The 22276-nt window shown below is 35.2% G+C and overlaps 3 protein-coding genes across 6 annotated transcripts; all 3 read right to left on the bottom strand.

Moving 5' to 3' along the window:
- Positions 1-219: 219 nt before the first annotated feature.
- LOC149728760 (poly [ADP-ribose] polymerase 1-like) lies at positions 220-12014 on the bottom strand. 2 transcript variants are annotated; one of them, XM_089887983.1, is made up of 21 exons: positions 11837-12014; positions 11270-11512; positions 10911-11119; positions 10368-10569; positions 9805-10013; positions 9551-9595; positions 9167-9315; positions 7495-7655; positions 7221-7266; positions 6940-7013; positions 6401-6525; positions 5873-5994; positions 5555-5643; positions 5032-5145; positions 4435-4518; positions 3658-3789; positions 3374-3496; positions 2714-2834; positions 2060-2190; positions 1076-1203; positions 220-748 (listed from the first exon to the last, which is right to left on the bottom strand). In XM_089887983.1, exons 1-21 carry the CDS (start codon positions 11972-11974, stop codon positions 481-483), a joined length of 2913 nt encoding a protein of 970 aa, XP_089744109.1. In that variant the 5' UTR covers positions 11975-12014; the 3' UTR covers positions 220-480. The 2 variants fall into 2 exon arrangements, with proteins under 2 accessions (XP_089744109.1, XP_089744110.1); XM_089887984.1 differs by lacking the exon at positions 9551-9595.
- Positions 12015-12171: 157 nt separating this feature from the next.
- Positions 12172-14566, bottom strand: LOC149728759 (NXPE family member 3-like). Its single transcript, XM_089887994.1, has 3 exons — positions 13864-14566; positions 13440-13784; positions 12172-13211 (listed from the first exon to the last, which is right to left on the bottom strand). The coding sequence occupies exons 1-3, from the start codon at positions 14340-14342 to the stop codon at positions 12248-12250; spliced, it is 1788 nt and encodes a 595-aa protein (XP_089744120.1). The 5' UTR covers positions 14343-14566; the 3' UTR covers positions 12172-12247.
- A 2213-nt stretch (positions 14567-16779) lies between these two features.
- LOC149728758 (NXPE family member 3-like) lies at positions 16780-22036 on the bottom strand. 3 transcript variants are annotated; one of them, XM_089887992.1, is made up of 4 exons: positions 19937-22036; positions 19343-19819; positions 18497-18841; positions 16780-18402 (listed from the first exon to the last, which is right to left on the bottom strand). In XM_089887992.1, exons 2-4 carry the CDS (start codon positions 19816-19818, stop codon positions 17415-17417), a joined length of 1809 nt encoding a protein of 602 aa, XP_089744118.1. In that variant the 5' UTR covers position 19819; positions 19937-22036; the 3' UTR covers positions 16780-17414. The 3 variants fall into 3 exon arrangements, with proteins under 3 accessions (XP_089744118.1, XP_089744117.1, XP_089744119.1); XM_089887991.1 differs by lacking the exon at positions 19937-22036 and having other exon boundaries at positions 19343-19926; XM_089887993.1 differs by lacking the exons at positions 18497-18841; positions 19937-22036 and having other exon boundaries at positions 19343-19927.
- Positions 22037-22276: the final 240 nt, after the last annotated feature.

The raw sequence follows: 22276 nt of genomic DNA, 5'->3' as shown, positions 1-22276 counted from the left end.
CATATTATTCTTGTTACGCGGCACGAAGCGTATGAAAGAGAATAACTGTGTCAGGACGTTACATTCAGTGTAGTTTTATGAATGACTACATTTGGATCCGCTGTCTATTAAAAGCACTATGCCTCTCAAACGATCCATAAATACAGTGTAACCAACTTGCTAAAAAGTAGCAAAAATAAAAAATAAAATAAACCTAATATTAACTTAGAAACCGCTAGATTTTGAAAAGTGTTTTTTTATTTACAAAGAAATATCGGCAGTGCTGGAAGGAAAAGAGAATGAAAAATTGCGAAATCTTGCCTTTGATGTTTTAAACAAGAAAGCAGGCAACGGTAGAACGACATTGAATGGAAATGGTTAACACATTAACTTGGCATCGAGTTTGTCCTTCGTGTGAAACACCATCGCAGTTGACATCGAGTCAATATTTACCAACGCTGATGACGATGGCAAATTTACGGAAAGAAATATTACTTGAAATCACCACAGAGTGTTATAATGAAACTTGAACTGCACCAAGTACTTTAGGTTGACTTGTGCAACGTCGTATACGATGTATTCGTTGTATAGTAAGCTGGTCTCCTTATCTTTACCTAAATCTGCCTCTACACCTTTACCCATAGGCACCACAAGGTTGCTATCCACAGTAATGTGTGTAGAAGGGTCAGGCACTGTCTTACCCAACCCGATAACGCTGTGCTTTGATTTTGGAAGCTTACGTACATCTTTAGCGTACTTTAACTCGTACCTGTTAAAACATGGAGTTTTTAGTGGTCCTATTTATAACGTATATTAAAATATTGATTTTAAAAAATATGAAAATAAGAATCAGTAAAAATTTGTTGTGTCCAAAAATACATTTTTTTTCATTTTTTAAAGAATAAAAACTTTAAAAAAGTTATACTTAGTTTTCTTTTCAACTAGAAAAACATTTTCAAACAAAAATACTCTAACATATTAATAAAAAAATTAAAATACAAAAAAATTACTTCTTATTTTTCATAACCCTTAACGCATACGTTATTAAGTTAACTGCATTAATTAGTAGCTACTACACACGGTAGACATTACTCACGGATTTCCAAGAGCAACGTCCGCAAGTAAGGCGAGGCCGATAGGATTCCTTGAGGAGGTTGAACAATAGTTTGCGCTTTTGGAAACCATGTCGGCGAAATATAACCCCTTGCCGAACATGTAACCAGTCTGGAAGATTGGATTGGTGTTATATATAGTAGAGTGGGGGAAGATGGGACACATTTAGCACATACTATCCAAATATCCTGATCGTGTTTTAAACAATTAACAACGGTCTATGGGAGTCGTAAGGATACGGTTTTATAGTTCTTTGAATGATTTTTGTTTACTATCAAACAGGACGAGAAAAAAGAATGAAAAAGTGTCCCATCTTCCCCCACGCTACTATATAGTAATGGTAACAGCTCCGTGAGCGCGCGTGCTTCTAAGACAGTGGTTATGGGTTCAAGGCTCGTTGCTGTGGGCCATTGTGAGCGTATGTGTCGTTGGGCAAGACAGTGGATTGTTCTGGTCACTAATGGATTATCTAAATTGTCACCCATACAAAAAAAAACGATCACTAACAAAGTTAAACAGGTTCCGAGTACAAGTAGACATTTAAATTGCACAGTCGCACCGCTGCGCACAGAGCGACGAAACGCCACGCATACGCAGTTTTATTTGTTCACAATTGCATGGCAACGCTGTGTTAAACTGCCGATATAAAGGATATGGTGGAACAAACTTATACGAATTAGTAGTACGCACAACTATAGTACAGTAGTTAAGCCTTTTAATACTGCAGCTAAAATCGTATTATTGATGAAACAGAACACCCGTGTTACAACGCCTGTCGTTGCCCCGCCGTGAGAGGATAAACGAGTTGATTAAACGAATGTAAAATATTTAACCTGGCGTGCCCCCACAATCGTAGCAGCGACCAGCCTTGAGCCTATAACCTCTATATGTTGGAGGCAGGTGCGCTAACCAATTAACCATTATACCACAGGATTTGCATTCAATAATTTATATAACTTAAACATACCACTGGTGCTTCAGGTGGAGCAATCCTTAAGCCTTGGGACAAAATGCCAGCATAGTTTGTCATTCTCGAGCCATGCCATAGTAACTTGTGGTTTGGTAGTGATTGGAAAGGACGGAATCTCGACAACTCACCTGAGGGGGTGGTATTAAGTTGCCATATTAGTGGGTAGTTTTTAAGTTTGACATTTTAGAAATTTTTGCTGAATTTTAAACACACACAAAATATTAATCTGTAAAATTAGTGAGGATCCGGTGCTGGTAAAAGTAACACACAAAAATCAAGTCCAACCAATTGTAGAATTAAAGATATATATGTTTCAGTCTTTATTCAAACAGAAATCAGAATATATTTCCCCTAAATGGCATCGTCAGTTTCCTATTCAAATTTCTCTAATTCTTACTCACATAAATATGATTGTGACACCAGAAATAATGATATATGATTTTAACAAAAACATATAAAATCTTAAAAAATTACAGCCCAAATTTAACTATGTTTAGTAGAAAATAGCAAAAACAAGAGATAAAATGACATCACCTGTTAAATTAAACAAAGCGTGTGCTTGAACATTAAGTGTGTATGGTTTGAATTAAACAGAGAGTTGAGGACGCCACTTGAGACAGCATGGAGTAGCGACAAGTTTAAAATACAAACCTTTTCTGTTAATCTTGAACAGATGCTCTATGGTCAACTTGTACTGGTTGTGTGTGCTTGCATGAGTAAGTTGAGTGTATTTTTCAACCATTTTGAATTCCTCGCTGTCTTTATCCAATGGCTGTAGGGGGAGAGTTGTTATTTGAAATAGAAAAAGCTATGGCGCAACTCAAGGGTACTAGGTTCAAGTCCCACTGCGGTGGTGTTGTTGTTATTAGTTACACTTAACGGGTGTTTCATTAAACTGCTCGTTAAGTTTTTGTGGTGTTTATTTAACATCACAAATTTAAATGTTGCTTTCATACTGCTGAGGGCATAACATAGGTGTTTGTATATACATGGTGTGTTCATACACCTCATGCTCACTGTTGAGGTATAACATGGGTGTCTTCTTATACACCAGGCACACATGGTGTATTCATACACCTTATGCTTACTTCCGAGTTACAGCATTGGTGCCTTTATATACAACAAACAGTTTTACCATAGGCACCAAATATTTATAAAGCAGAATTTGCGAATATAGTCAGAAACACAATCTTGTAAAACCTTAAACAAGTTTTACTTTTTTTTATGCAGTGCAGACAATTCTAAAGTAAGCCTGGTCACCCCGCCATTCGAGTTTTAGTGCGAATGTGTTTATATGCCACTTAAACTGACCTGTATATCGCATTGAAGTTTTTCATAACTCAGATCCAATGGATCAGTTTGAGTATCTTCGGTTGTTGTAGTTAGCAAGTTGTAAGCGACCTCTATGTCGATTAGGTTGTCAATCATTTCAGTCTAAAAAAATGTGAAGAGAATATTTAAAAAAAGACCGATGACATAAAATATTAAATGAAATTAAAAAAAAGGGTAAATAAATAAAATTAAAAGAATTTTGCATAATAAAAAAAATTTAAAAAAATTGTTTTAATGCGCACAAACATCTTAATAATTAGAACCTTGGCTTTAATGATGTCCAAGTTATCAAGTAAGGGTGGCTGATGGACTCCATAGTCGTGTGGTATGAGGGTGTAGAAACGGTTCGAACAATCCAATACTTTACCACTTCCATGGTCACCAGCTGTGACTAACTGTTGGGGAAAAAACAATTTTTAGGAAAAAAAAACAAAACAAAAAAAACGATCTACCTGATATAAAAATACAAGAAAACCAAAAAAATTAAAAAAGAAATATATAAATAAAAAAAATAGTTTTTTATGTTTATTTTTGCAAAAAAACCTAAAAACGATTTATTGATTGGCAAAATATATATCTTTGTCAGTTTGTCACGCTATTAGTTGTAGTTGTACCCTGTTTGTTTGCTAAGAAAAGCAAACTTAGTCATATTTCATGTGACAATTAGTCATCTGTACCTTAACAAACTTTATGCGTTGATTTAGGTGTGTTGTTATATGTAGGTTTGCTTTAATAAAGGAGCATACCAACTAAAAATGATACTTTTGATTTTTGAAACATTGGTTGTAACTTTACATAACATATGAGTGTTTGTATCAATACACAAATTTAAATTTTATGTTGGTAAAGGTATACTCCTCTAAATCCGAAGGTAAATTTATTTTACCCACAAAAAATGCTTAGCAACATTTTTTACATAAAGTAAAGAAGCTACAAACATATTTTGCAAAGCATAGTCATATTACTCAAGCACAAATGTTAGTTATAAGAAATGTATGGCTGCTTTGGTGGTATCAAACACAATATATAAAACTTCTTACTTCATTGACTTCATTAAGAACCAAATAAGCTTGTTGCATTTGACGTTTGCTGAGTTTTCCGAGTGGCATTTTGTTTAAATCGATCTGAAATAGGAAAAACACGTTTTAAATAAACAAACATGATAAAAAAAAAATTTTGCAAGAAATAATTAAACATAAACTGCAATAATTCTTTTTACTAGAAAAAAATAAGATAATGGAAAAACCTTGACTGATGCAATTAGTTGAAACAAAAAAGAAGTTTTCTAAATTAGTTTAGATGGAATAATCATTTGTACAACACCGGGTGGGCGAGAATCAATAACAAAGTCAATGTTTACAACCTATGGTTCGAGCACATTGTAAAACAATGTAGGTTTACACAACCTTCAAAGCCCCTCAACTTCAAACGCTCGTTAATAAGTGACAAACCTCGTCGCCGCTGCCATTGTGGGCGAATTATCAGCTATACATAATCAAAAAAATTCCCCAAAGAATTATCACCGACAAAGTAACATACATGGTAACACGAGGTGTATGGGACAGAACACCGTGCTATAACGACTTTCATTTTCAGGCCACGCGAGGATAAAGCAAGTTTCATTTATTCATTCAAACCTCAAACTCTAACATGGCCTTCTTCATGCTTTCAATGTTAAATATCATTTTAACGAGATCCTGGACTTCTTGTTTTAATTTCGAAGATTTTCCTGCAGTGTCCAAATGCTGGACCTGTAAAATATAAATGATGTTGGAGCATAAGTAGGCACCGAACCTGGGGTGGCATGGTGGGCAGTTTAACCCCTTTATTTTGATTTTGCACCACATTAATCTGTAAATATTATACTAATTACAGGATTTTGTTTTTAAATTGCATAGATTTCTCTTACCAATCACCATATTACAATGGTCACACATGTGGCAACAATGACAATTGGCAATTGCATAAGATCTCTTTCTATACTATGCCAGAGACACAACTTTTTTTTCAACACAACTTTAAAACACACCACTTTTTTTGATAGAGATTTTTTTAAAAACAAAATTTTGCAAAGATTTTGATAAAAATGACGTTTCTAAAAAAAACCTGGAACACGAGTTAAAAAATTTAAACAAATACTTAATTTAAACACCCACTTACCTTTTTTTCATCATCCATACCATAATCAATCTCAAGGGGGTAAAACTTGTGGGGTTGCTTCACAAAATTTGTTCTACCAAAATCATTGCCTAGAGTTATAGGAACAAGTTATTATGACATTTTTCATTTAATTCATAAACTCTATTTTACATGGGTAAGATCCTATGGTAAGACACAGCAATAGCATAAGACTTGCAAGATAGTTTTATTATGCAGTTTCTAACTTATTTTCATCGTCAAGTTACTTAATAATAACAAAAGAAAAAAAATGTTAAAAAAATTAATAAAAGGTAAAGAATCAAGAATTACAAACTCAACCTGTTTTTTCGGTGTAAATTTCGTTAAAATTTTGCAGAGCATTATCCAAGGTACGAAACTTTTCCACTTTGGTCCCACCAATGCTGGTCCCAACTCGACCCCATGACCGAAAGACATGCCAACTGTAAACAGAAAATACTTTATGATTTTATGAAAGTTTCACACAATTTTTTTGTTAAGTTTTATATATTTTTTTAATTTCACACAAATGTTTTTTTTAAGTTGTTTTTAAACTGTAAACTAAGAGTCCAAAAAATACAGAGAACCATTCTATAATCAGACTAACTTATAAATGTTTAAAAATAGAACACAAGCCTATTTAATTAAGGTAATGGAAATGTTAATTACAATGCTCACTGGTAATTTTAATTTACCAATTTTATAGACCAGTAACAAAATTTGAAATGTCCCAAAACCCACCAATTGAAATCCACTTTTACGCAACTTTTTCAATTACTGAACTAAATACACCATAAGACTTTTACCCAACCCCTTGAAATCAACACCTTAACATACACCCCTAAATACCTTCTTCCAGAAGTATCCGCAAGCAACTGAAGCTTGTAATAAGAATTTGTTCCAGACTTCATATCTACCATGGCTAATGTAGCCGTGTATGAACGACCATCATGTTGTAATACCTCAGTTTCATCCTGTGTATAAGTCACACAAAAATTATTGAGAAAAATGTCAGGAAAAAAATAAGCGAAAAAATGTTATGTTTTAGCACCCAAGTTTTACACCTAATCTAGTTTTACCCTGGTGTTAGGTGCCTGCACAAAGAACAAAACTAAAATATATTGCAATGGCACTATTAATCAGTGAGGTTCGCTATGTTTGACAACTATCTGTGTAACTACATTTTAATAATGTCACTGCAGCTTTTACTCTGCTGTTAAGTGTCTAAACGAGCAGAGCCAAAATATATTACATTCACCACGTTAAACAATAAGGTTTCCTATGTCTGACGACTATTGTAAAAAAAGAGTGTAAGAATTGTTCTAATTTTAAACATGACACTAGCGGCCAGCATCCTAGCGAATACATGAATCATATTTAACACAAACCTCAAGATTGGACTCTGGGTCAACAGCAGCTCCAGATTTCACGACAAGTTTTTGTTTCTTTGTTGAAAGACTTCCTGAAACATAATTTCACAAAAGATTTTAATGAAAAACTGTAAAAATAAGCACCGAGAAATTATGATCAAATTGTTTGGTCCACCCTTAAAGGGTGACAAGTATTTTTATTCACATAGTTTTTTTTATTATTGTTAAATGTACAAGCTTCCACGCTTTTTATAAGAAATTATTAACATGTAGATATTAGATAATATTAACAAACTTACTGCTTTCTTCTGCCATAGATCGCTTCAAAGCAGCATTGTTAAGTCTCTGCAAATAAATTTATTTTTATTTTTATATACAACAATATAATATATAAAAATAGATCGCTGGTAAAAAAACAATTTTATCTAACAATCATTTTCTCTGCTATACATTAAGACATCATCAAGGTACACAACAAATAAACAATGTATTTATATAACTAAATATATTCACTAGTCAGAAAGAGATAATGGTGTCTTTTACCGCATTCCGAGAAAAAATAGCTACAATTACCTCGGACCCCCAGGGACATAAAGAATATTTCTTAAGAAATGGAAGCAAGGAGTTGAGAGGGGTGGACAAATCTTTGCAACAATCTAAAAACTCTTCGGAAACGCAGAAAACATCTTGGATTTCGGCAGATTTTATTCTTTTATTTGTAGTTTCCACTTCAGCTGAAAAAGAGAGTTTGGGTATTAGTTAGAATTAGTAGTGGCGCATGGGTGTAATGTTAGGAAGCTTTATTATTTTTGAAACGTTCTTTACTGTGCCATTAATTGTCTATACAAACAAGCAGAGGTCTATTTTACATTCACCACATTAAGCAATGAGGTTCCTAATGTTTGACGACTATGGGTGTAAGAAAAGGATATGGCGCATGCGCATATAGCGCTTAATATTTATAAGGGGGTCGAGTAGGAAATCACACTGCAAAAAAATGGGAATATAAATTGGTTTGACCCCAAAAACAATAAAATGCCTAGAAAGTGAAAGGTGTTTTTAAATATTCAGAAAATTTGAAAGCAATATAAAGAATAAAACATAAACCTATTTTTAGTTCAGTGTAAAGCTTGTTTATTATAGCGAGCTAACGATTGACCAAAGTCACTGCGAATAGAATGCTAGGTGGAAGAAACATATACATTACGCTTTACACAACAACTGTAAACTATACTGGAAGTTATTATTGTTGAGCAATATACCCAGCGGTGTAAAAAGTGCCTATTTTCGATGCCGCCGGCATCGGCCGGATTTTTTTAAAACGGCCGGCGTGGGAATCCGGAATTTATTTACTTCGCCGGTTGCGTAACATTTTGTTTCGTGTTAACGTATGCGTAAGTTACCTATTCGTGCAGTTCTGACGTAACAAACAGCTTTATATTATCATAAATCCGGCATTTATGCGGAGACAATGGCAATTGTGACGTAACATTACTAGCTATGTCGTAATGCACTTGCGGTATTTGATTGCACCATAATAGGGATTGTGACTAATGTTAATTATTATTACAAAGAAAATTCGTTGCAGATAGAAACGTGTGAGTTTTAAACTGTAGTTGGTAATCGCCGATTAGATTTATAGTTTTATTAAAGTAGCAATCCTAGTAGAGTATTCCTTGCTTAAACTAGCGTCTGTTATTAATTTCAATGTTGACCGGACAAAGTTTGTCGCGCGTATAATAAATGACACTATGCCGTATTTATTAGAAAAGCTCAGTAGCAAAACTTTAATTTTACGGCTAAATGTTTAGTCCTGTGACACTTACCTTGTGTTACACGTGAAAATCGTCGCGGAAAACAGACTTTGATCGGGAAAAGACGAAACATGATTGACACATTTTTAATTAAATTTCTACGCTACGAAGGACCGCGGGAGAAACCATAAGGCTTATATCCAAAAGCCTCGTACATGGTGAAAGCGGCGCACGAACGCGGGGCTAGATAGAGATGCAAAATTTGACGTCAGAACACACGCGCCGGGAAAACTGCCGGAAAAATATAAATGCAAACCGGTATCGGCCGGATTTTTATTTTTTACATGCCTGAATATACCATGTGACATTAAATAGTAATAATGCTGATTCGATTGTGACGTTAATGGCTTTAATGCTAATGTAACGAAAACAACACTAGCAGTCTGAAAATAGGGCTATGTTGTCTAAAGAAGTTACCTGGACATTCTCACCTTGATTTGTTACACAACAGTAAGCTTTGTTAAGCGATGTTGTAACAGAACCTCCAAGGTTTTCAACTAATTGTTTCAGTTCATCTCTTGGTTTTGAAAGTTTTCCAATTATAACAACTTTTTTGTCTTTCAGAGGTTTGGGTTTGGGTCTAAAAGAAAAAGGAGTTTAAAATAAAAAGTCAATTGGGATTGTAGGCTTGCGGCATATGCGTGTTCTGAATCTGCACAATGGACGATTCGATAGAGTCCGTGCCCAATGTCAGATTATCAGAAGTTTTACTAAATTCTGTTACAGGTATATATGCAGAAACGCATTAAAATATCACACTAACAGTCTCAGACACGCACCATAATCTGCACCATAATCAAAATTTGATAACTTACCTTGGCGGAAAAATACGAACTGTTGGTTTATATTTGTATTTTTTCCTGCAAGTAAAATTGAATAGTTACAAATTAAAATCCTTAAAATTAACAGAGTTTTTAACCTGTCAGCGGCCTGCACAATTTTCCAAAGTAATATTAAAAAAAGCTCAGGCTTTAATTTTTCTATTGATAATTAATAACAATTAGAAGTGTCGTAAAAGAGAAAACAGAAGTTGAAAAAGAAAGTTTAAAAGAGAGTTCAAATTACTTACAGGTACGGAAAGTCTTCATGTAAGTCTTGAGGAATAATCCACGGTGACCTTTTCACATCCAACGTTGTGTTCGTACAACTCGTCCATCCTGATATATTTCCAACACATTGATAAAAACCACGAGAACTTGCAACGAGCTGTCCGTCCCCGCATAATGTGCAAGGTGGCAGACGACCAAATAACATCCCGTCTGCCACTCGCTCGAATATCTTGAGTTGTTTAATTCATTAAAAATATGAAACTGATGGTGGTCTTATATATAAATTATTAAAAAAATATTTATAAATTGTAAAAAATAATAAACAAACCATATATATATATATATATGTATACAAAAAAATTCAAAAGTTTTTTTTTCTGGGGCATCTGGAACATTTTAAATCTCACTGTACTAGACATAACAAGCACATGGGCCAAACCTTGTCGGGCAGGCCTACCCTAACATTTTCTGCATGAGTAATCAATAAAAAATATGTTTTACAATAAATATCCAAATATTTCTGCTTCCCCTGTTTCTTCAAAAGTTTAATGACCATGCTAGCACACAACAATAACATACTAACTTTGTCCAAACCCTTAGGAACCTTCTGAGAGTTTTCCTCCAAAATCTCGACTAATTCTTTCTTCTTTAAATCCATGTTTTTTAGATGATCAATCATCTTCCACAACTTTGCGCTCTGATCTCGCAGCAACTTGTTCATCGCATCCAAGTTCTCATCATTCTCTTCTTCTTCTTTGACGATCTTCGTTTTCTTTTTACCTTTTCTAAATGAGGCAAATTATGAATTTAACTTTGAATAAAACTTGTTTTATCATGATAAAGACCCACAATTGGAGCAATTTATTGGAAATAAGGTGATATTTCTTTGTGACTAAAAAACCTAATAAAAATACAAGAAATTAAACTTAACTAAACACAGAAGTAAATAAAACTACCTATTAAAAACAGAGGCGCGAAAGTCCAATATGATTTACTACTCTCTAATTTCAAATATATACTTGCGCTTTTGCAAATTAATAGATTTTGGTTTGGGATAGGATTTATTAATTCTTATTGATTGATTGACTTTTCTTCCTACTACCTATTTAACAAAATGAATTCCTACTTTTTTTTATCAAGATGTTTCGAAATTGTTGCTCTGTCTTCTGAATCCAAACCTTTGAACCCCTTTAGCATATCTGAGGTAAACTGGCCATCAATCCAACCCAAATCTTTCCGAGATTTAATGAAACAACCAACATGGTGCCACCTGTCAATCAAACCCACTTGTGGCTTCTCTGGATCGATTTCTTTGTGTGAGATTCGGATTTCGTCCTAAATGGTGAAATGTCTTGCGAAAGTTTATTACAAATCTCTTACCATTTAGTTAAAATTGCCAGACTATACGTTTTCATATTTAATGTTTTTCAGTTTATTTTGTAAAATAATAAAAAAAGAGTTGTTACGATAAAAAACAACTCTCACTTTTTCAATTTTTTCTTCGCACTTTTTGCAAGAGCTCCTGTTAGAGAGAGCATACTGCACAACAAAATCCTGTAGAGTTTTCTTGGAGGACTTTTTCGAGGGTCCTCCGCCCCCGCCTCTCTCAATTTGCGCACGTATCTTCTCCTGGTCATCCCAACGTAGATTGTGAAACTTTGAGATCTCGTCGACAGATTTTGGTCGACAACGCCCAAAGAAACATGTATAATGGTGCCAGTTCGGTTGCTGGAATAAAAAGTTTTGAAGTGCAGGGTTGCAACTCTAAAATTTATTTTTTTATTGCAAGGGTCTATCTCTAAATTTGCCACCACTTTGTTTTTGGAACTGGTTATGATATAGACATGGAATTATTGTAACTACACATGTAAAATCAATTATTTAAAAAATGTTCCATGTACACGGTTTACTTTTACAATATAAAACTTAAATATATTACTTTTTATGATATTTTATTGTTTCTTGTCGTTAATTAAGGTGCATACGCAAGACCTCTTGGTAAATAACAAACTACACTGCCCAGTTATAACATGCGTAATATAAGCTACATACCTTTCCGTCAAAATGACGAGACTGTACCATCAATGCAATTCGCAGCGAATCTTTTTCAATGTGGCTCATACATAATTTGCACGATGCTCGACTGCTTTTTGCATACTCGGCCAAGTACGGCAGATCATTTTCATCCATGTCTAGTCTAACGCTTCTGCCTACAGAATATTTCAAAAAAAACTGGAAAGGCCAGCAAATTTGTAAGTTGTTGATGTTGTTTGTTGTTGTTGAATTGGTGAACTCTGGAATTTGGCGCGAATTTTTAGAACATAGAAATGAAAAACTTCTAATAGCGTGGTTCTTTCAAATATCTCGTGCAGCAAAGATTCATAGGACCAAGTTATATTAGCTTTAATTAAGCCTATATACAGATTATGCAAATAAATCAATTCATTTCTATAATTCAAAATATTACGCGCTACATAAAAAAGCAAAGGAATACATGATTTCTTCAATGAGAGTCGGGCCGCCTGGATGATAATCATTTAAAGGCCACATCGTTGTTATGTCCCAGAGGCGTATAAATTGTACGGATTTAACATTTTGAAACACCGCTGCCATAATATTATCGTATCTTAGACCAAGCCACTCTTGCGGGGCAGTTAAAACGTTGTTTCCTTTAACGATAACCCGGGTGCCCGGATACTTTTGAACTAATTTTGTGAGCGAGTCTCGGATACCCAATATCCTATGTATGAAGACAGAAGGTTCGTAGAAATAGACGTGCAAACTAATGGAAATCACAATGTATACAGGACCGCCATTAATTTCGTCCAAGACGTCTGTAATATAGGGACGACTGCTTGGCGGTCCCGGGTTTTGTAATGGGGGACCATGTGCCCTGTAGTAAAACGTAATATTGTTTTTTGAATCATAGGCCACTTTAGGTTGTTGCCAAACGCGCGTTGAATCTGGGCCTTCCATAGTTAAGTGCATTTGGTTGACAACATATTCAAAATATTGTCTTACGGTTGAATCCCCAAGAAAGTATACTGTCTTGCCCCGAAAACACGATTCGATTCCGTCTGGCCGTAGCTGATTTTGGCATATTAGTGACACCCAGTACCCGTACATAAAAAAGCCTTGCGGTCGCATCAGGTCACCTTCGAGGATTGTGTCAGGGTGGCATTCTTTCATCTGCTTCCTTTCATATTTGCCAGCGACAGTGAAGACATGTTTCACCGAAGCCACTGCCTGGTCTTGCTCAATTGCCATAACAGTTTGAAGATAATCCTTGTATGTCGTAGGTTCATTACTCGACCTATCAAATGTCAGCCATTTCATTGGGATGCAGCCACCCGACGAAGGTTTAACGCAAAACCAGGGTTCTTTGTTTCGGGGATTGGAAAAATCGCAAAGCTGTGACGAGCTGTATCTACATGTAAAAATACTGCATTTTTAGGAGTGTGAGTTATATATTCTCTCGTGTTGTGGCAATGACGAACGTTGTAACACTTTTTCATACACAAATGACGAACATTGTGTTCTATTTCATACATACCACGTGTCCGCTTACATACACGGCCCACCCATATGTAATTATGTGCGTGATTGTATGCTTTTCTATACGTAGATTGGCTATATATTTAAACATAATACTCACAAGCCATGTGTGGTCAAATCTACGTTGCATTCGGCCGTTACGTTATTCTCATACTTCCCGAAGTAACTCGTTCCCGAATAACGTCGCCGCGAGGTGGCACTAACGAGTCGCGCTATCCCTTCCGCAGAATATACAAGCACAAGCTCAAAAACCAACTTTCCAGGAATAGGTAGAGGACTCTCTGCGGAATAAGTCCCATTCCTATAATCTGTAATATGACAAGCAACACCGTTTGGACGACCGCCCCCGACGTCTTCAAAACGAACAAGTCGTGCACGAAAATAATCGCCGCCATGCGTCTTGGCTTCTCCAATGCAGTTGTGGGCCTTTATAGAAGCACGGAACCTGAAGGGTGTAGAGAATGGTATAATGTGGACATTTTACGAGCACCTGCGGACGATTTACCGCAATATGAATAATTTACCTTCCTTCAATTGTGAGATCTCCTGGCGTAACAACAATTACTTTGGTTTGGTTTGCGCACGTTTCGTATCTCGGGTCGCCCGTAGAGTTTCGATCCTTTAACTTTTCCAACGCAACTTCTGTATCTGGCATGTAAGTCCTCCAGTCGTATTCTGAACCATTCAGATATGGTTGATTTGTATCGACGCTTCCCTGCAGGGGCTTGCCGTACTCTATATAATATCGAAGTCCATCGAGAGCTTGGGGTCGCTGGTTGCTGGTAAGAAGTGGGCGCACACTTGTAGTAACGGGCAATGGTGCAGGTATTGCGGTAGTTGGCATCTGCTTTATTACCTTTAAAGCTTTAGGGTAACTGTTGCGGGACATGCCAGTAACTTGGTGTGAAACGTCCCACTTCATAGTAAACAAGGGGTACAAGCACAGACATACGACGACCAGCACGATAACAAAGTATCTAATATTTTTATTAAAATCGGACATTCTGCAAAAAGAAGTAATTTATACCTTGCTGAAATGTTAGTAAACATGTATTGTAAGTTGGTTGTTAATTTAAATGTAATAGGCGCAGCAGAGCAATAACAAAAAAAAGCTAAGATATGACCGTTAACTGGTTTCCGTTATCTGCGTATATAGTACAATGGGGGAAGATAGGACACTTAAGCACATATTGCCAAATATTTCCAAAATCAAAATAGATCACGGTTTTTGGATAATACCACGAAATAGTACTATCATTCCTTTATTAATTGACAGCAATTTAATAAAATATAATAAAACACACGAGGTGTTATTTAACTATCCGCACAACAAGTGAAATTTTACAAATTTGAAAACACACAGGATAAGATGGGACAGTTTAAAATCATTGTTAATTTTGATTATTAGGTGTATTTATAAATAGGAATATACGTAAATAACACGAAATAATACTGTACGCTTTGAAAATTAAGTCTAAACATTCTTTTTCTTGCCCTATACTGCTATATAGTTATTATACATGTTACCTATACATTATATTATTACAAACCAATTGGTATTGTTTGAACGACAATGGGTAATGTTCGAACATTAATGGACAAATGTTGTATCCTACAAACGTATATGAACTTGTAATAACAGAAAATTGATAATAAGTTAATAACTATTGATAAGTTTTTATTTTTGCTACAAATTAGGTATTACTCTTCTGTTTTTGGCACAAGCCACTTCTTATAAATTACCACCAAGTGCAAATGACCAAATTTCGAATATATTTTTGAAATATTATCATTTTATTATATCAGTATCTTATAGTTGAAAACCCCCTGAGGTATAAATTACTAAATTAAAAGCAAATCTTTCAAAGTTTGGCAATAAAAACATACAAAACAACAATGTGGGAAAAGATGGGACTCTAAATTGAAATATATTTACGTCATTAACAGTATCTGCAAGTTGCAACCTGTAGTTAACCTACCGAGTTTAACAGGCTGTGCTAGTTTCTTTGCCGTGTAAACTTTATATATATAACGTTAAACCGATATTTTTTGTTGTTTTTATCTCAAATTAAAGTCATATTGACCCCTGCCTATTTTCTTCATGCTTATATCTCAGTGTTTTTTTACAAAACTAAAACTAGTTTTATGAGACTAAATAAAACTGTACGAAATATTCAAGGTTGTTTTATGAAGCTATGAAACTAGTTTAATCGTTCGCACACGCAAACTAAAAAAATCCATTGACTTTACCCCATGGCTTAGCGAGCATTAAAACATAGCACCTTAACATTTCGCATTTTTACCTGTTCAAAGTATACTGTTTCTATTTTACTTTTTTTTAATATTTAAAAACAGTAATCAGCTTTGACGGGCGTTTTATAAAGTCGTGATAATACTGTCGAATAATTCTGTAACCTTATTTTCCTGATTATCATTAAATGGGGGTCCGTAAAAAGAAAATTAAAAAAAGAGTCTGGTCTGACAAAGTGTCCCATCTTCCCCCACCCTACTATATGAAATGTCAGATACGCGTGTCTAATTTTATCCAAGTATATTATTAACATTGTTTTCTGCGTTGATTATTATCATAACAAACTGCTTTAAATAATCGCACTTTATTTAGTTGTAAGGACAAACTCATATGGACCATAAATAATTTACAGAAAAGGTTCTCATTCTCGCTCCTATATTTTCAGGCTCATTGCATGTTGAATAATAAATAGACCAGTGGTTCTTAAACTGTGTGTAAAACGTGTGACTCGGAAGGGGGCGCGAAAAACAAAAATAAAAAGAAGTGTTACATGCTATGTTATAACAGTAGTGAATAAATAGCGGGTCTTGATCTTTTAAAATGTTTCTGTAGTCTAAATTTAAAAAAAATCAAAAAACATTAAACGGGAGACATAATTATTATTCAGTTTATAAACAAATAAATTGTAGTTGTAAATTCGGCTTATATATATAAAAAAAATAAAGAGAAACCCAGGAGAGAATATTTAAATAAATTACAATAACTGACCAGTAGACATGTGTTTTTTATGCCATCTAGTAGGGTGGGGGAAGGTGGGACAGCTTTAACATATATTATCTTAAGTAACCTGAACAACCGGCTATGGGAGTTGTGGGTTATATAATTCTTTGAATATTCGTTTTTTACTACCAAATTGAATGAGAAAATATAATGAAAAGGAGTCCCGTCTTCCCCCACCTTACTATAATAACTTTTTAAGATAAGAGCGAAAGACAAATAAAATTGGGCATACAAAAATAATGGCTTCTTACAAGCGTCGGACTTTAAACTATAATCTTAACTACGTTATACGGTATTTCTTTTGTGTTTTTTTGTGTAATATGCGCCTTCTCGAAATACATGCACTTACCGAAACGACTAAACAAGTCCCATGATCCGTAACAAAACTCAGCACCTGTAGCCTATACTCTGTTAAAGGATAACCAGTTTTATTGTCCAACACGTATTATGGCAAAGATTGAACCGGAAAAAACAAAGCTAATTTTTTTCCGACTTTCCATTCATTTTTGATTTTGGACTTAATAAATAAATTTGATAAGGTCACAACAAGTTCAATTATATCATCAACAGTCAAACCATAGTATACTGAAGTATACTATGGTCAAACACCTGCATATGATAACATCAAGAAGTAAGTATCTTTGGCAATACATTAACTACAATCCACGTTTACATATACTTGTCGAAAGAAGCGTGGCCGCTATATTCCTTTAGCAGACAAACAGCGAGCAATTAGATACAGTAGGGTGGGGGAGATGTTTAGTCTATTTTATTGTCCCATTTGGTAGTAAACAAAGATTATTCAAAGAATTAGAAAACCGTATCCCGCGACTCTCATATAGACCGTTGTTAATTGTTTAAAACACGATCAAGATATTTGGATATTATGTGCTAAAGGTGTCCCATCTTACCCCGCAGTACTATACAAGTTACTCGCAATTGGAAGAAAAGTACACACAAAGTTATATAACTAAGAGAAGGATGTATTCTACCACACCTCTATTAGTTAAATAAATTAACAAAAAACGTTGTGTATAAAATATTCTAGATAAAAAATATCTCACTGATTGTCTGATTGTCACAGAAGAATTTGAAAGTATAAAGAATTTCTTCAGCTAAAGTTGGGCCCGCAGGATGATAGTCGTTCAACGGCCAAACAGATGTGATATCCCATAATCGTAAGAATATAACAGAGTCAATATTTTTAAACAGTTTTGACATAATAGTATCGTATCTAAGTCCCAGCCATTCTTGAGGAGAAGCCAGTACGTTATTTCCTTTTAAGATAACTTTTGTACCAGGGTGTCTTGTGGCGAGTCGTTTTAATGCATCCCGTATTCCTATGACTCGGTGAATGAAAACAGAAGGCTCGTAATAGTATAAATGGATGCTTATTGTGATTAGAACGTAGACATTAGGCCCGCCAGATAATTCATCTAATACGTCACTTATATAAGGACGGCTACTCGGTGGTCCAGGGTTTTGTAATGGGGGTCCATGAGCACGATAATAAAACGTGACAATGTACTCATCGTCAAACGCTACTTTTGGTTGCTGCCAAACCTTTTTCGAATCAGGACCAAACAATTCAAGTTTCTTTAAATCGGTGACAAATTCGAAGTATTGTCTTACAGTGGAATCGCCGAGAAAGTAAACAATCTTGTTTTGAAAACATGGAAAGATACCGTCTCGATTCAGCTCGTAGTCACAAAGTAACGATTTCCATTGACCATTTAAAAAATAACCATGAGGAAGCAAATCCGCTTTTTGAAGATAATTGTTTATAGAGCAGTGGGGTAGTTGGTCCTTTACGTATTCGCCTGAAACTGTGAGATGGTGACTGGAAACGTTTTGGTCAAGACCGTGGGCCATGATGTAACCGATAAAAGCTTTGTGCTGGATAGGCTCATCGCTGGTTATTAAAAAAGTGACCCACGTTAGTGTAGAACAATTGCCAGAGTTTGGTTTACTGCAAAACCATGGTTCTTTATTTCTTGGGTTAGAGTAATCGCAGAGAGTCGACGAGTTGTACCTATGTACAAACAAACCCATGCTTAATCTTGGTGTTACACATTTAGTGTTGTTGTACGAAAACATGTATGTAATGCCTAACTTAGACCACTTACATTCCAAATACTGTTAAGTCCACGTTACACTCGACCTGTTCACCGCTTGATAATTCTGCAGAGTAACTTGTACCAGAAAACCGCCTCTGTCCGGTAACATTGACTAATTTACCAATTTGTTCAACAGAACTAACAAGGACGACTTCTAAAACCATTGCACCCGGAATGGGTAGCGGACTGCGTATGGCGTAAGAGCCATCGTTGTTGTCTATTATATTGCAGGCAATCCCATTAGGTCGAATGAGACCTACATCCTCTGTTCTAATAATTCGAGCACGAAAATAATCTCCACCGAACGTTTTCGGTTTCCCTCTACAATTGAATGCTCGGATTGTTGCAGAAAAACTGTTGGAGATAGAGAATGTAACTACTATGACGGCTTTACATGTAGCCGTAATTCTTTAGCTGCTGGTAAACAGTAAAAATGTTTTTCCTAAAATGTTCTTTGGGTCTCACTGATATCCGCTGTATACCATTTTTATGTCGGTCGTTCGTGGCGAAAATAAAATTGAAAATGCCCGAAAACATGCTGCGTCACTGAAATTCGCGTCAAGCCACAATAGCGATATGTTACGTATGATACGGCACGCGCTATAATCTTAATTTGCGCAATGTTTTGTGTTAGGGAAAACCCTAACTTCCAACCACTAACCCCCAACTGTTTGCGTTATCTGTAACGTAGAAATTGAACGTGGTACCGGTAATACGTATTCTATATGTAAGTGTTTCATTTACCCTGTTATTTTGGCAGTATACACTTACACATACATACAAACATAAATCTGCTGATACAAATAAAGAGAAATCAGGATTTTTTAAACAGCCATGATTTATAGTACGCATTACCTGTTGCCCACTGTTAAATTCAAATTTGATTCGACGGTCACTTGAGTGTAGTTTGGACATGTGTGTAAATTTGGCTTGTTTTCACTATTCGCAGATGTTAGCTTTGCCAATGACTGTGCTAGGTCTGGCATGTAAGTGGTCCAGTTGTATACGGCATCATACAAATACGGTTGCTTGGTTTTCACTTCACCTTGTATTGCTTCGCCATATTTATCAAAATAACGGAGTCCGTTAAGTGCCAGTAGTATAGAACTGTTTGTTTCGTCCAAAAAAGCGTCCGAAGTTGTGTTTACATATATTGTGCTTGCTTTTATCTGCTTTGGTAATGCAGGAGTTGCAGTTTCATCTGTCTTTTGATAGTAAAATGTAGGTGTTTTGAACTTATCCAAACTATGGTTACTCCACTTTTCCATCGCCAACAGACTGATAGAAATGGTGCATACCAATGCAGTAAAAATGAACTTTAATGTCTTCATTCTACGTAACAATTTTTCCAGTTCAAAACTAATTGTTTTGATACAAAAGTTCCAATACAGTTACAACAGTCCTAGATTTCTAATTCAACCATTTAAAAAAAACAAAAAACTAATAAACCTCTGTAAGTTCTGCAGTCTTTGGTTCTATTTGAAATTCTATCATTTTGCATAAACTGTACCATATACGTAATGTATTCAAAGGTGACAAATATTAACTGATCTATACCCTACAATTGCAGCACTTTAAAATCTGTAATATTACTCACACAAGGGATTATAATCGACAATGGTCTCTATTATGCAATTGTTGCTGGCAGGCATATAACTTAATACTCTATATAGGTAACAAGAGTTTCTGATATAAAACAAAACTATTACACATTACCACGTTTCACAGCCTACTAGAGTGATATGTCTAACAGGCGGTGAACATTACTACTAGCACAATAAGGATACAAACCGCAGCTACCAGCACAAGGATACAACCCGCACTCAAGGATACAAATCGCACTTGGACAGACCCCAACCCTTTACCTAACGGTAAATGTTTGCCCTAAAAACACCGAGCCGCCCTAAGTACGTCCGCCTTGTCCAAAAGAGCGCCAATTTAGTGACTTCCATAATGGGTTTCAACAAACTATTATTGACGACGCTGTGTGATATAACAAAGTGATTGTATTCGAAGATGACAACATATTACCCAACTTTCCCCGACGATGGCAGCATTTTTAAACCTAATTAAATTTGCTTTTTTAGTTGCCCGACTAAAATTTTAGTCGGTCGATTTTACCGACTATAACTTCTGTAATATAATGCACAGTTTTTTTTAGTCGGCCCACTAAAGAAACGCGCTAACCAATAGTTACTAGTTAAGTCGGTAGCCAAGAATACCATCCCTGTTATATTACTCACATAAGGGATTATAATCAACAATGGCCTCTATTAAAAAGAAAATTGCACTCTTAACCAAACACGCAAAGCTATAGACTCATGCAACCTCGTTGAAAGTTAAATGCATTTACCGTTTACACCTACTAATATATACTAACCAACTACCAGCACAAGATTCTAAAGCCATTTGAAGGCAACTGTGAAAACAATTTAACATGAAAACTGTAATGTCTTGCTACAGTTTATCCTCAGCACGGTGTAACGTATGGCGCTGTGATATCTCACTACATCAGTTTATTCACACCACGTTATAACGTATGGCTTTCTCTTGAGTGCTTCCTGTGGCTGCGACTTACCCGCAAATAATTTCTATGGCTTAATTGACTTAGACCATAGTACACTAACATGTTAGTGTACTATGCTTAGACAGTAATTAGCTACTTCTTGGTTATGATTGGTTGCTGGCTATATAGCTCTAACCAGATATATAAAAGAGATCACTACAAGAATACCGTAATTCTAAAAGTAAAACATTTATGCAGCTTAAAATATTATTTTATAACAAAAAAAATAGAAATTAACCCATAAATATATTTATAATAAATAACAATAATTTAAATAACTTTTTTAATAAAAAATAACCCAACAACCAATTTTAAAATAATTAACAGCTATAGGAGTAATATAATAAGCATAAAAAAGACTATATTCTCGCATATTAAGAAGCATCTATTTATATACTTTACAAACTAACATGTCTTGGATACGAAAGCAAGCAACTCTAGGTTAAAGAAGAAAACTGTATGTTTTGGTCGTGCTAGAATGCACATTTTCAATGGAAATAATACCGTTCAGCATCGCTGCTGACTTATTATACACAATGGATTACACGGCCTACTAGAGAGGCCGTAACAATAAATGTGCTTTCTAAACAATAAAAAACATTAGCCATCAGTCGTTTGCATAAGCTATAACAATTGTTTGAAAACTCAAAGGAAATATGGCCGATATAAAACACACCTTATAAAAATTTCGTGGTAACATTAAAGAGTCGTGGTAACATTTGACGTGTAACCTGGTATCGGTTGACGTCATGATGACGTCATTGGAACCAACTTTGGGCAGTCGGTCTCGCAGTACAGTCAATTCGGAACGAACTTGTTGATGCATTGGTATTAATAAGCCACGCGGAAATCTGAGTAATAACGCTGAATAATGTCAAAACGAACGGTGAACCATAGATCACCGATGCAATATAATCCAGTTAATCATATGCGGTCGCGCTGAACAAATTTTCATCCCGCAGTTATCGTTCGTAATATGTATAGAGACGAGTCGGACTGATGTGTTGTGTAGAAGTTTATCTTTTATATAAAATAGTGCACAGCGAGGTTCAGTCCTGAAAAGGCTATATTTACGGCTGCGTTAGCTATAGCTGTAACTCTATTTTAGTAAGTTCTAATCCAACTTTCTTTAGTTCATCGTTAAGATGTTTAGATCGACTTCGACTTGTGCGAGATGCAAAAAAACCGTCTACTCAATGGAATCTCTTAATCACTTGGACCAA

This window comes from Ciona robusta, chromosome 11 (assembly GCF_009617815.1).
Source record: "Ciona robusta chromosome 11, ASM961781v2".
NCBI classification, from domain to species: Eukaryota; Metazoa; Chordata; class Ascidiacea; order Phlebobranchia; family Cionidae; genus Ciona; species Ciona robusta.
Note: the sequence above shows the minus strand (reverse complement) of the source record. Positions and strands in the feature narration are given on the sequence as shown.

Bases quoted from the DNA above. Each gene is read 5' to 3' on its own strand.
- LOC149728760 (XM_089887983.1), bottom strand. From the start codon at position 11,974: ATGGATGAAAATGATCTGCCGTACTTGGCCGAGTATGCAAAAAGCAGT. The intron at 10,570-10,910 runs GTAGGAATTCAT...TGCCTCATTTAG, and splicing joins AAACATCTTGATAAAAAAAA to AAAAGGTAAAAAGAAAACGA. The intron at 2,835-3,373 runs GTCAGTTTAAGT...CTCCCCCTACAG, and splicing joins AACTTCAATGCGATATACAG to CCATTGGATAAAGACAGCGA.
- LOC149728759 (XM_089887994.1), bottom strand. From the start codon at position 14,342: ATGTCCGATTTTAATAAAAATATTAGATACTTTGTTATCGTGCTGGTC. The intron at 13,785-13,863 runs GTAAATTATTCA...TACACCCTTCAG, and splicing joins GATCTCACAATTGAAGGAAG to GTTCCGTGCTTCTATAAAGG. The intron at 13,212-13,439 runs GTGAGTATTATG...TTTTACATGTAG, and splicing joins GATTTGACCACACATGGCTT to ATACAGCTCGTCACAGCTTT.
- LOC149728758 (XM_089887992.1), bottom strand. From the start codon at position 19,818: ATGAAGACATTAAAGTTCATTTTTACTGCATTGGTATGCACCATTTCT. The intron at 18,842-19,342 runs GTAATGCGTACT...TATCTCCAACAG, and splicing joins AATTTAACAGTGGGCAACAG to TTTTTCTGCAACAATCCGAG. The intron at 18,403-18,496 runs GTAAGTGGTCTA...GTTTGTACATAG, and splicing joins GACTTAACAGTATTTGGAAT to GTACAACTCGTCGACTCTCT.